Source organism: Equus quagga, chromosome 6, assembly GCF_021613505.1.
Source record: "Equus quagga isolate Etosha38 chromosome 6, UCLA_HA_Equagga_1.0, whole genome shotgun sequence".
In the NCBI taxonomy this organism is placed as follows: Eukaryota; Metazoa; Chordata; class Mammalia; order Perissodactyla; family Equidae; genus Equus; species Equus quagga.
This window is the reverse complement of record NC_060272.1, coordinates 99,247,500-99,262,423: the sequence shown is the minus strand read 5'-3', so window position 1 is coordinate 99,262,423 and position 14,924 is coordinate 99,247,500. Positions and strand designations below refer to the sequence as shown.

The 14,924-nt window shown below is 38.8% G+C and overlaps 1 protein-coding gene across 1 annotated transcript in view; it reads left to right on the top strand.

Moving 5' to 3' along the window:
- Positions 1-14,924, top strand: part of TMC1 (transmembrane channel like 1) — a 195,400-nt gene that overhangs the window by 159,204 nt on the left and 21,272 nt on the right. Inside the window, exons 14-15 of the mRNA XM_046663890.1 lie at positions 1,744-1,872; positions 12,259-12,326. Of these exons, the coding sequence (XP_046519846.1) occupies positions 1,744-1,872; positions 12,259-12,326 (197 nt within the window). The remainder of the gene's footprint in view (positions 1-1,743; positions 1,873-12,258; positions 12,327-14,924) is intronic.

Sequence of the window (14,924 nt, the reverse complement as noted above, 5' to 3'; positions counted from 1 at the left end):
ATGTCCGTTCTTATATTTATTGCCTATGGTCGTATGAGTCCCATGAGGAAATAGTGAACCTCTTCTCCAACCCATAGTGCACACACTTGGTACATAAATTCAAGTCCACACTAGTGACGTAACCTGTTTCTAATTTTCCAAACCTTTTCTATGCATATGCCTATCCATATTATGCATATCCATATACATATATATACACGTAGGATTTTTTTGTTAACAAATGAGTTCATATCATACATCCTGTTCATAAATTTTTGAAAATCTGTTTCTCATTAGAGCATGGCATTTTAGCACTTTTTAAATGACTTTATTGAGATATGATTCCCATACCATACATTTCACTCATTTAAAGTACAGTCCTCCCTCCATATCAGCTGGGGATTTGTTCTGGGGCCCTCCGTGGATACCCAAATCCACCCACGCTCAAGTCCCTTATGTAAAATGGTGTAATACAGCAAATACAGTCAGCCCTCCACTTCCACACATTTTGCATTTTCCAATTCAATTCAATTCCTCTGTATCCGTGAAATTTCGGCCTGCAGTTGGCTGAATCTGTGGATGTGAAACCTCGGATACAAGGGCCAACTGTGTATAATTCAGTGGCTTCTAGTTCTGTGTTCACATAGTTGTGCATCCATAACCACAATAGCACCTTTTTTTAACAGCTCACAATATTCTGTTGTGTGAACACCCTGTTTTATTTAATTTATCTCCTCCTGAGCATACTTAAATTATTTCCAATTTTTATCTAGATGAAACCATACGGTCATAATTATACATATAGATTTGTGTACTTGTGTTAATATTGCTGTAGGATACATTTCTAGACATGGATTTCTTTGATCAAATTCCACACCATTTAAAATGTGATGGATCTTCACGAATTGCCCCCCAAATGTTTCACTAGTTTAACTTCCTTGTCAGTTCATGACAGTACGTACCCACGTCACCGTACTCTCGGCAATAGAGAGAAACACGGATTCTTAAATATTTATCACTGTGTGAAGCAACAACTCATTGTGTTAATTTTCATGTTTATTATGTGGGATTTAAGTATTTTTGAATGTTTTAATTGTATATTTTCTTCTGTGAATTTCTTATTTGTGTCATTTACCCATATTTTTTGTTATTGGATCACCTACCGGTAGTCATACCGATTCGTAAAAGTTTTTAATGTGTTGAAAAAAACTAATCCTCAGGGTGGCGTAGTGGTTAAGTTGGCAGACTATACTTTGGCGGCTCAGATTTTGCAGATTCAGATCCTGGGCAAAGACCTAGCACCACTTATCGAGCCACACTGTGAGGACATCCCACATAAAATAGAGAAAGATTGACACAGATGTTAGCTCAGCGACAATCTTCCTCACAAAAAACCAAACAGAACTAATCCTCTATCATATCTGCTACAAATTCTTTTCCAAGTTTGTCTTTTAACTTTATAAATAGTGCTGTTTGCCTAAAAGTTTTAAACTTCTGTATGGTCAATATTTTCCTGTTTTCGGTTCTTGCGTCATGCTTAAAAAGGTTTCTCATTAAGAAGGCTTTGATATAGTGCTTTTGGAAGAGGAAATAGTTATTTTTACACTAATAAAATAGGGATGAAACATTCTTCATTTACTAGATATGCATAACTAGTTTCTTTACTATTAATTAAAATTTCCAAGCTAATGCAATTTAGAAACATGACAGATTTGATGTCTACAGAGAGAAATGCACATTTGAATGCGGATACTATCTCGACAGGAATTTGTGCGGCTGACCGTTTCTGATGTTCTGACCACCTATGTCACAATCCTCATCGGGGACTTTCTCCGGGCATGTTTTGTGAGATTTTGCAATTACTGCTGGTGTTGGGATTTGGAATATGGATATGTAAGTATGATATTCATTTTTCTCCAACCAGATTCCTCTTTTGTGGTTCATCATTTACACATGATATGAAAAAGGAAGACATGTCAGAATTTAGGGGGTGTCAATAAATGAAGAGCAATGAGGGCCAGCCCCAGTGGCCTACTGGTTAAGTTCTGCGTGCTCTGCTTTGGCAGCCCACGTTCATTTCTGGGAGAGGACCTATGCCACTCTTCTGTCAGTGGCCCTGCCGTGGCAGTGGCTCACGTATAAAAAGAGGAAAACTGGGAGTAGGTGTTAGCTCAGGGCGAATCTTTCCTCAGCAAAAAAAGAAAAAAGACCAATGAGTACAGCTTTAATTCAGAGAGAGTCAGACTTGAGTATCGTGGCTTACAGTATTCTCATAAAATTAGCACAGGATAAGCAATGAATCTTAACCTGTCAGTTAAAATGGTGAACTCAGTAAATCTTAGACCCATAGTCAGCTCCCTCCTCATGAAGCTTGTTGGCACTTCTAGAAGCAGTGCAAGATGGGTAGTATCAACTGCACATTCTATTAATTCCTTTGAATCCTGCTAAACAAACTCTGGGACACTTTAACAAACTCTGGGACACTTATCATGTGCCAGTCACTGTGAAGTAGATTGGGGACTAAAGGAGTCCGTAAATATGGTGCTGGCTTCATAAAGCTCAAGTCTAATAAGAGCTCAGCAGACACACAAGCAAGGAGCTGTGGAAGTTTTGAGGAAGACCCTGTTGCTGTTGGGCTCTGACAAGTGGTGAAGCTGAAGTCCAGCAAGGTGGCTTCCTTTCCCACAACTACAGCACAAGTTTCTCTGAACTCCACAGGTGCGTTGAGTCCATCACCAGCGCAACCTCTATTCTCAACCCCAGGGTCCCCGACACAGTTTGAGGGCAGCAGTAGAGCACACATCACTCTGTGTCCACTGTCCCTCTTTTGCAAATGAAACTGTCATCTTGGGAAAAACGACCTGAGGAGTTGATAGCACTTATTTGCTTAAAATCTTCCAGTGGCTTCATAAGTACTTAGAATGAATTCTAAATCCCTTTCTAGGGCCTTCAATATTCGATAGGATTTGCTGCTTTTCTTTCTCTCTGAGCTCCTCTCCTCCTAGTTCTGCTCTTGCTTTGTGAAGTCTACAAACATTGGGATTCTTTCTTATGCTCAAAGACAGGATGGTCCTTGCGTTTGCGCCAGCTTTTCCTCCCTCCATGGGTGCTGTTTCCCAGAATTTGGCATGGCTGATTCCTTCTTGTCATTAAGGACTCAGCTAACACAGCCCCTCCTCAGAGCTCTTCTCCCACCGTCCAATCTAATGTAGCCCATCAGGCACTCCCTATTTCAGTACACTGTTCTATTCTCTTCATACAATGTATAACTATTTACCATTTCCTTTTTAAAATGTGCTTATTATCTGTCTCTCTCTGTTAGAATGAAGGCTCTGTGAAAACAGAAGCCTTGACCTCTATACTTAGGACTATGTTTGTGTGGGGTACCGGAAGTGGCCACCCCAAGATATGTCTGGCATGAGCATTATTTTGGACTGATTACTTTTAAAAACTGCAGACAGGAAAGAAACTCTGAAAAGTAGAATTTGCTTACCCCTTGTTAAGAGACATTTACATTTGTAAAGGAAATCCCCATCTGTAAAGGTGTCTCCCTCTGTGTACCAGGAAGGAAAGATGACCTTATCTCTAGAAACTCTCATCAATGTGGAAGGCAAGGATTTAAATCTGCATACTAATCTTACCCTTGTTTACTGTGCTTTTCTGGTAACCTCCCATAACTGACTCCCCCGACCCCCAACATCCTCCTTTGTCTTTAGCTGATATTTAAGGTGGTGGCTTCAGTCATTTTGGGGAGTTGCTCAGTTTGCCTGAGGCTCTCCCATGTAAAAATGTTATAAAGCTTTGTTTAACTTTCTCCTGTTATTCTGTCTCATGTGAATTTAATTCGATGTCTGGCCAGTAGGACCCAGAGCGGGTAGAGGAAATGTCTTCCTCCCCTACACTTGTCACATGGCAGGCGTTATGCATTGACTAGCTGTTTCAATGCAGGAACCTCCACATGCAAGGCAATACCATCTATTGACAGAATTCTGCCTGCTTCCAGGGATGTGCCCATGGAGTCAGTTCTGGCTTAGTATTCTTGAGCCAATGATGTTTCTCTCCTCACCAGTAAAGGGATATCTTTTACTGTTGCTCTCCCTCCTGTCTCATGCCTTCTAGTTTCTGGACTAGTCCTACATTCAGAACTGTTTTCAAAATTCCAGCTAGATCCTCCGCCTGGCTAACTGACATTGAGATGGTACCTTTTATTAGGTCATCTCAATCATCCTCACTGAAAGGGCCTTGCAGAGGAGCCAAAGGCGGTTAGGTAATGCTGTTTGGTGAACGACAGTGAGGTAATGCTATAGATCCAGGATGCTGTTGTGTTGCTTTTCCATTCCCTGCTATGAGGTATTCAGCTGGCTTGGCTTCATTTCTATTTTCCTTGCCTGATTCAGCTCTTCTGAAGCAGATTTAAAAATTACCGTTTCTTTCTTAGACCATCCCTTGGCTTACGCTTGCCTTTTATCCCTTACTGCTTTCTTCTTAAGTGCTAGAAAATTTTGCTTCAAATATGAAGTCAATATAACATGACCTGGATGCATAAAAGCTGTAATTAAATGACTGTGATTTATTATTTATTGAGTGCTGACAGTGCTCTTCGGTTAGTACAAAGTACAGGGAAAAAAGTCAGTTTCCTGTTTTAGGTCATACAGAGTGAATTTTCTTCCATGTTACCTTTGGAAGACTCTTTGGAGAGAAGCCCAGCATCAAAACAAGTTTTGAAATGTTAATGTTGAGTGATGGATCTTTGATATGGGTCCTATTATCGTTGAACCACTAGGTGGATAGCTTACACACTTGAGTGCCTACTAGGTGCAAACCATTATGAGCAAACCTCTGTGCTGGGTGATAAGGGGATACAGAGATGTAAAAGATGCAAGCCTAAGGCAGAGGTTACAAACTTAGGTCCGACAGGCCAGGTTCAGCTTATAGGTATTTTTTCTTTTGGTGTGCAAAGTGTTTCTCTCTTTTTTTAATGAGCTAATATTTTAAAAACTGGGAATTTTACATTAAAGAATATAGATTTCTTGCTTTTCTTGACATATTGGAAGGCCTGGCAACATTGGACCCATGTTCTCACTTCGGAGAAATTGGCTGGAACTGAGACCCCACTGCCCCCTTCAGATGGAATATTCATTCACCAGTCCTCAGTCTTCATGACTCTTTAATCTCAAAAGTTCCCATTGTTACTACAGAGCAGAAAATGTAAATGCCATGGGAGAAACCAATTGCTATGTGACTTTGGGACAGAGAGCGAGAGAAAGAGATGTTAGAAATTCAGACATGATGGAGGAAAAGATATTTGAGCTAAGTCTTGAAGGAGGATCAGAATTTCAAAAGATTGAGATGGAAGGAAGCATTCTCAGTGGAGGGACCAATGTAAGACAGGGCCAGCAGCTGGAAGGTGTGGGCAGTGCAGGCAGAGATGCAGAAACCTAAAGGGGGACTGTTTTAGAGAAGAGGCTGAGGAGAATATTTCTCTGATATTCTTCTGGACCTACGAATTGGCAATATGAGACCAGAAGTCCAGAAAGTGCCTGTTATAAAGCAAAGGAGAACCTGAGATGGGCAGAGAGATACTTTTGAGAATCCTTTCAGGAATAAAAGAGAAAAATGTGTGCATCTTCACCACCAAAAAAAAAGTTTTTTTTCTTTTTTTTCCTGAACTCTAAAAATAATACCAGTTCATTGTAGAAAATATAGAAAATCTAGTATAAGCTAAATATGACAATAAAAATCACAGGTAATCCCACTCATGACATTATTATTTGGATTATTTGAATTGCATAGTATTAGTATTTATTTATAAGTATATAAACAAGTACTATAGATTTATATATGGTATTATAGAGTCTTATAAATAGATGTCTTTCTGTATGTGTGTGTATGTATACATACATATATATATATATACACAGTTATTGACTAGTAACTTGCTATTTTCACCTAACAATGACCATTTCCCCATGTTATTAACTGTGCTTTTATAACATAGCTTTTAAATGGCTGTGTAATATTCTATATGTGAATGTACTAAAATTAATTTAGTTTTTGTCTTCAGCTAAGCTGTATCTAATTCTTATTATAATAAATGTTGTGATTACATTTATTTATTTCTATCCATATAAATTAATATCTTCACAAATAAAGCATAATGACATGCACAAATTATTTCAAATTGTGAGAAATTTCTCTATGTTCAATTGCTCAGTCATAGGTAAGTTACCTTTTAAAAAGTCCATTCACTTTGATTACAACAATCTCTGTAAAAACTAAACTCTATGGACTCCAGCATTAGATTCAGAGATCCACAGAATGTTAATGTTGGGTGGAATTTTGACATAATCAATCATAATACCTTTATTTTATACGTGAAAATTACGAGTCTGTGAATTGGAGTTGCCTAAGTATATGGGGCCAGGGAATAAATAAGGGCAATGAAGTGTCCTTCTGGACAAAGTCAATATGTTAAATACACTGAATTATGCACTTGTTATAGCTGAGTAAATTGGCTTTAAAGTGACTCTGTATGTTCTTCCAGTTCTAAATTTATGGCCAAAGTATTATCACAATAAACCTATGAAGATGAACTGAGGTGGGGAAATTACTGGCTGGGAGCAGACTGTTAGACCATGTAATGTAAGTTAATCTTTCCTATGGCTTTTCTGAGCACAGCAGATAGTTCTCGGTGTTTCTAGAGTTCGCTGACTCTGAGGGAGTGGAATGGTGTTCGCCAGGAAGGGTTTTAACGCCCCTGATTCAGCACAACTGCCCTCAGGCCTCTCTTATAAACTCTTTTATGCAATAGTGCAACACAGAATGCTCCTACTTTCACTTTAATTTGTGACCATCCTTACCATTTATCAATAATGTAGATAAAAAATATCTAAGAAGAAATAGAATTGAATGCATGGCATGGGATAAGAACATGTTCAAACAAATTAAAATCTCAGAATCTTATTGAAAGTTACATTTTTAAGGTGGTCCTTGTTAAATTTATATAAATGGAAAATATGAGAGACTTCCCTGAAAGTTGATGAAGGGGCTCGAGATTATCCATAAATGAGTCATATGATTGACAGACCATCAGAATCGAGCCTTAATCACATTATATTGCATTATATTTTTATGTAGCTCTTATCATGTGTCAGAACTTCTACAAAATACTTTACATATATTACTCCATGGATTCATATAAGCAATGCTATGAGGTAGATTATTATTTTTCCTACTTTACAGTGATCTGAAGTTTAGAGGCTGTTTAATAATTTGCTGAAAAACGTATAGCTGGTCGGCGGTGGAGCGAGGACTCAAACTCATGTGTGATGGACTTCAAAGCCATTAACCAGATTTCCATTATGTTGAATTTTCAGTATAATGCTTAACTCCAGAAATTTCAAGGACTCTGCCAAACCAGGACTAACACATGAACCAATGTATGGCATTTGTAACTCAAGGTGGCTCCCAGGATTAGACAGGTCCCTTGAGGTAGAATGCTGTTAGCAAGAAGGGCTGGGATATAGAATTAGAAGATAAACTGATGTTGTCTAGCTGAGAATGAGATGTTATTTAGCACTCCCGGAAGATGCATCATAAAGAGTCAACAAGAGGTCATGGATGTCCCGCAAAGGGGTGAGAACATGGGCAAAGGGACAGCACAGGCTAGATTTAAAGTTCAGTTTGAATATTGGACAGAGTGTCTGCAGGGAACTAGGGTTGCAGTGCAAAGCCCGAGGTGCTGAGTCATCCTAGAAGAGGAGGCTGGGATTTGTCCCAGATCAGTGGCTCTCAGATCTTAGCGTACATCAGAATTCCCTGAAGGCATGTGAAGGCACAGAGTTTCTGATTCTGTAGATCTGGGGCGGCGTCCAAGAATTTACTTTACTAACAAGTTCCCAGGTGCTGTGGCTGCTTCTGTTCTGGGGACCACACTTGAGAAGCATTGCCCCGAGCCACAGGCCAGCCCAGCCTGCAGCTCTGAGTGATTCCAGCTGTGGGAAATGAGATTTGTGGGAAAAAAGTCAGGCAGGTCATTGTAATGAGAGAATTTTCTCTGAGATCCTGAGTTGCATTTCACAATATCCATGGGTTGATGATCTGCCCCCAGTAACCAACCTTGCAGAGACACGGTGGGATTTTCCAGGCATTTTAGTCCACCAAGCGCCATAGGTCTTCCCTCTGGGTAGATGACTGACTCTAGCCCACTACAAACAAAGATCCAAAAATAAAACAAGATAATTTCCAATCCCGTGACTATTACGGACCTCAGCCCAAATCCGAATGCGCTCCTCCGTTGCTGGCCCCTAAAAGTCTCATTAAGGATGAGCAACCCTTACTGAGTTTATTACACATCTCATGTGAATCATTTCACTATTTCGAGTTTCAAGAAAAGCTGTTTTTTCCCAAGCATCATTTACCTTTAAGCTTTTTATATTTTAGAGGCAATTAAAGAAACATATTGCAATTGATTTACACTTATATTATTAAAGTATTGCTTTAAAAAATTTAAACTACAATATAATCACATATGTTAAAAAAATTTACATCTAAAAGAATGAGCCTTGAAATTAAACTATATACGTTGGGGGGGGTGCCTTCTTACATTTATTTCACTTTTATAATGGGGGTTTCTGAGTTTGATGCATATGTTATTAAATTACATTTCTAAGGTGTTTACAGAGAAGCAATTTTTTAATGACTGGGTCTAATTTTCAACCAATTACAGATTTTAGAATGGAAAGGGATCTTAGAAATTATCTAGTTCAGAAGTAGGCAAACTTTCTCTGTAAAGGTCTGGATAGTAAGTATTCTCACTTCTGCAGGTATGATATTGTGATGTAATAAGAAATAGATATTTTGGTCTTCATTCCTGCTTCCCGGCCAGAGCTCGAAACCCTTTGTAATTTCCTAAGCAATAGAAGTGCTAGGAACATCTTTTGTTCTAATATTTCGCCTTTGACCCTGGTTCCTGACACAGAGCTCCTAAATTCCTTGGAATATCTTTGGTGATAGGAGTATTTTTTGGGTGGGCAACTCTTGGTGGGCTCCTGGATAGCTTCGGGATGGGGGCTGGTCAGCAAAAAGACCCAGCCATGATTAGAAATTTGGAACTTTCAACCCTACCCCACCTCCATCTTCTAGGGAGGGGAGAGAGGCTGGAGACTGAGTTAATAATTGATTATACCTACATGATGAAGTCTCCATGAAAATCCCTCAACTATGGGGCTTGGAGAGCTTCCAGGTTGCTGAACACATTAAGGTTCTGGGAGGGGAGTTCACCAGCTCTGCACCCCTTCCCACATTCCTCACCCCAAGCATCTCTTCCATCTGGCTTTTCCTGAGTTGTGTCTTTTTATAATAAACCAGCAATCTAGTAAATAAACTGTTTTCCTGAGTTCGTTGAGCCATTCTAATAAATTATTGAACCTGAAGAGGAAGTTGTGGGAATCTGACTTATAGCCAGTCAGATAACATAGATGACAACCTGAACTTGCAATTGGCATCCTAAGTGGGGGCAGTCTTAGGAGACTGAGCCCTTAACCTGTGGGATCTGTACTAACTCCAGACAGTTAGTGTCAAAATTGAGTTACATTATAGGGCATCCGGTTGACGTCCACAGGGAATTCGGGAATTGCTTGATGTGGGGGGAAAACCCACACATCCGTGTCAGAAGTATTGTGAGTAGAGTGTAGCAGTAGAGGAAAACAAGGGATTGTCCTTTCAGGAGGCCATATGGTCTCTGTAGTAACTACTAAACTCTCCTATTTTAGTCCCAAACAGCCATAGACAGCACATAAACAATTGAATGTAGTTGTATTCTAGTAAAACTTTACTTACAAAAACAGGTGGCTCATGGGCCATGTTGTGCCAGCCTCTGACCCGGTGCACATTAGGCCTAGGCCTGAGAGATAAGTGACTGGCCCAGTTCTCCCAGCTAAGAATTGGCAGGTCTATCATTCAGGCCTGAATCCCAGACAAGTGTCTGTGCCACAGAATCACTTGGTACAGTAGGGCTGCCGCATGCCCTTTCTCTGCCTCAGGTCAACTTACACATCAAAGATTTTATTCCTCCAGTTGCTCCTGCAGCAAACACAGTGTGAGGCTGGGGTTCCCAGTGTGTTCTTACTGCTTTTCTAAAAATGTCTCATCTCAAGCGGCCTTTAAGAGGTTTATGTGCTTGTGAGAGTAAATGTACTCAGAAAAGTTTGAATTTTTTCCATTTTCCATAGTTTGGCGGGCTAAGTCATGACACTCTTCTCAAGAGGCCAAGCTTGAAGGTTTGATTCTTGAACCAAGGCAAAGAAGAGCTGTTCCAAGGTCACAGATGGTGCAGGTTACCCAACTGAACGTTTGTCAGAGGTGTTCTGTGATCTGACAGGGCTCCAGGAGAAAAGAAGAGATGAACCAGAGCAAAGCACTACCGTGGAAGGAGAAAGACTCAGAAAAAACGTTTCTCTAGATTAGGAGCAATTCATTTTCTCCATGGAGGACACAATTTTTCATTCTTTATTTTAGATCAAAAACTATCAGTGAAACCTCTTTCCATCTTGGGGACATTATGCTTCTAGATAATCTGCAAACAGTGAAATGCTTTGTATATCCTTTAGCAGTATCTTGAGTGAATTGATGTTGAAATCATCCAGGTCATCTTTGTCCTATTTAATATAACAGGGCCACGTATTGTCTTATTATGTATCATCTTATCATTTTATCTTGTTATTTAACCATTCTCATTATGCCGTTCTTGCTCTTTGCTCCCTGAATCTGTCACAAGGCACATTGCCTACCTATTTCAGTTGACTAGGAACGTACTACTGCCTTTTGGGAAAGTGATGAAGTTGAGGCCTGGATTCAAGAGCTCTTGAGGCAAAGCATTCACAAGTTGTGATAGTTTTGGTGGGACTCCAAATCTGAGACCTGTTCTATCTTCTTACAAATACACTTTTGGGTTCTGGAGTTTGAGAAGAACAGAGACACTCTCGGGTCATCTTGTTGTGTGTGCATGTGTATGTGTGAGCATGTGTTCATGTGCTGTGTATGTATGTGTGTGTTTGGGAAGGAATTATGATGAGGATACACACAGTCTGAAGCCACACCTACAGATGTCAGGATCTGGGGCAGTAATAGGGAGCTGCCACTCTATTGGCATCTCTTTCACAGTCTTCATGGTCCTTTCACTTCATATTTTTTTCTGTTCTCTTTTTCTCTTGTTACCAATTATTTTCCTGACTGATTATTCTCCATCTCAAATTAAATAGGAGCCAGTTTTGTTGGCTTTGTTAATTAGCATTATTCCCATCTATAGAAGCTTTCCTTCTAGGATGTCTACTATGTCACCAGGAAGCCTTTGGATGGGCCACCTAGGACAGATGTCCACCTTGGTTCTTATTGGTGGCCCCTCTGCACAAAGAACAACCTGGTGCTGCTATCCTAAGCAGGATGGTATTATCTAGGTGACAAACACTGGACATAGACTTGAATAACTTCTTAAACTTTGTTATATTTCTCTATATCTATTTTATTGTAAAAGAAATTCATGTTTTTGTTGAAAAATATTTTAAAATACACAAAACTTAAAGAATAAAATAAAAGCCATAATCCATCACCCACATATAACAACTACTAATTTTTGCTGATTACTTTCAAGTTTTTTCTTTATGCATAGTTTCAAACTGAGTTGACAAAAATAATGAATGTATAATTTTGTATATCTTTTGTTGAACATTAGAGCATAGTTTTCTCTTGTACATGTAAATATTCTTCCAACATTGATTGTAATTAGCTTCAATATGTATTATAGAACAGATAGATTGGCTTCACTTAACTGATGTTGGACATCCAGATGCTTTCATCTCTGCTTGTTAAAATTTGTCAGCATTTAGGATTGCTTTGTTAAAACAAATTCCTAAAAGTAGACTTACAGGGTCAAAGAGAATGATATTTTTAAAGCTTTTAATATGCATTGTCAAATTGTTTTTCTAAAAGTTTGCTTCAATTTTTACTTTTACCGTCAGTGTATGAGAGCCCTTCTTGCCACACTTTCATGGCACTTAATGACAGCGTGTTAAAATGAGTCTTAGTACGTTAAAAAGGGTGCTTTATTATTTTATTTATCACTAATTATTTATTGTATTGATTATTCTGCTGCAGTTGGTTATTGTTGCTGCAAGAAAGTAGTTGAGAGCCTAGCCACACCTAGGCGGAAACATTAAAACTTTGCCTTTCAATTTTCACGATTTGAGATGCTAATCCAAGAAATGTCTGTGTCTCTTCTAGCCTTCATACACAGAGTTTGACATCAGTGGCAACGTCCTCGCTCTGATCTTCAACCAAGGCATGATCTGGTAGGCCAGCTGTTGGACGGTGTATCACTTGTAGAAAAGCCCCCAAGATCATTATTGCATAAAGCACTGCCAACTGGGGTCAAAGGAGTCCATGATCTAACTCAACATTTGCCTCTGCAAAGTGGATGGCTATGAAGAGTTTATATATATATCTTTTTTTCATGTCTTAAACCTTGGTCCTCAAAGGCTTCCATCTGTTTTGCAGAGCACTCCTTCATCAAACACTGGGTGTCCATGTTATGGTTCATAGATTTGAAGGCTTTTTAAATTTTTATATCCTGTGAAACTAGGATCTGACAGCAAAACATTAATGATCCCATTACCACATATTAAGTATTAAATAAATTAATGTAAGCCATTTCTGAGAAACTGATTTTATTTTGTAACTGCTACTGAATATATTTAAAATACAATTTACAGCTACTTTTAAAAATAATGTCTTACCGAATCCAATAGTATATAGAGATGAAACATGTTTTAGGCTGGTCAAGTTAAAAATATGTTCTTTATTTTGTAACTTGCTTCACAGGGCCATTTGCACATCAGAATCATTTCTTTTGATGTACAAAGGATTGTCATATCTTTTATTAAATGAAAGCATTCTCTCTGTAAACCTTGACAGGTTAAGATGAGTTGATACAGTAGAAATGTTCTTGAGTTTAAAAATTGGATCACAGCATGTGATTCATCTGGGGACCATGTGTCTTAGAAATCTGTCACTCTTAACTACGAACATCCCAACTCACAAGCAGTTACAATTAAACTTCTTTATCCTATTGACATATGTCTAATATAATCTTGTGCTACCAACCACACCACTCTCCAAAGTACAAGTACCAGTAACTAGGTTCAGATTTTGCACAAGTTTCCTATATTCCTGAAATCCTTCCACCATGGCTGGCCTGAATTATTAAACCTTTGTGAGATTGGATTTCCGCAAATATTAAGACGATCTTGCTTCAGTAATACAAAGACCATAGTCAAGGGCCCCATTGTTCTGCCATGGGGCCTGTCAAATTCCTGTGCATCACTAGTTCAATCAATATGAAGAAAAGACTATAAAAAGATTATCTTCTCTATTGTTAGGTATGTTTAAAAATATACTTCCTGTCCCCTCATTTTCTAAATTTTGCAAGTTATGGCTCATGTGTCCAGAGAGTCATTAAGGAGTGAAATACATCCTTTATTCTCTAAACAGGGAGGAAAGTCAAGGTGGCCCAACATGTGACCACTGCCAGATATAATGAAGAGAGCAGCTTCTATGGTTTCTGGATTTTTCGTTTTCTGGAAGGGATTCTGCTGTCATGGCAGAAAATGGCTGACACTGTTACTGCAGAAATGGGAAACCACTGCCTGATAGCAGTCTTAAAATTCTCTGGCTCTTACACCAAGTGCATACATCCCTCAGGCCTGGTGGGTGCCATTTGTACAGGCATATGCTGCATGTCTATTCTTGTTCTTTCAGAGTTATAGACGACAGATTGGCCTCAAAATTCATTTTCATTGTCAGAAAAGCTGTTGTAATGGCTGTGCTGATTGCTTTCACTTGTAATTTTGCAATTATTTAGTCGACTATTGTTCATGTTGAAATTCTTAAATATCTAAAAATCTTCTCCAATTCTCTCATGGCCAGACCCATTATCAAAATCTCTGCCCTGTTAATACACTATCACTATGTATTCATCCTTCAGATATTGGTCAAGACTTGCTTCTGGTTAGTTTGAAGAGAACTTTAGAAAGTGACTTTTTTGTTTTGAGTGTATAAATATATTCACACATTTTACTGAGTTCCAGAAGCAAAAGAACTTTTATTCACCTTCAGGTCAACACTTTGTACAAATAATCCTTTCCTAATTTTCTGGGAATTGGTGAGGGAGTGGGGATGTGGTGTGGTGGGAGAGGTGTGTGAAGTGTGGACTCTAAGTTTAGTAGGCTCCGCCTGCACGAGGGTACTCACACATGGTAATCCACTACTTGATGAGGCATGAGGATGTGACATCTGAGTTTGGCCATTTTCTATAGAAACAGTCAAAAGAACATGGAGATTTTGTATTCAGTCCTAATGGCTTGTGACTGGAGACATTCAATTACTGCTTTACGCGTTTCTGAATAGCGGAGGTTATTTATGCTGGTGTTATTAAAGGCAAACAATTATAGGTGAAATCCATTTTGTTATGAATTGGCTGAAATGATCCATAAAACTTTATATTACATATTTATTTTTAAATTAGACAGCATAGGTTTTTGTAATCATATTTTTAAATGATGAATGCACATAATATCTCTACTCCATCACAGCAGGTTGTAGAGGCAGCAGAGAAGACACACTGAGAGAGAAGATGGGTGTAGACATTGATCCCAAACTGTCTCATTGTGCGCCCTCCCACTAATACTGTCACCTTTTGCTACCTCATTTTCTCAGTTGATCAAATGTGAATAATTTAACTGACATGCATCACATCACTGGAGTAATAAGGAGAGCTAAATAAAAGAAGCTTTCACTTGCTTTGATCTTCTCAGAAGAATAGAATTTCTAAGGCTAAGGTATTACAATGATCTTTAACTGACAGATGATGGGATCCAGTCTGGGTAAGGAAC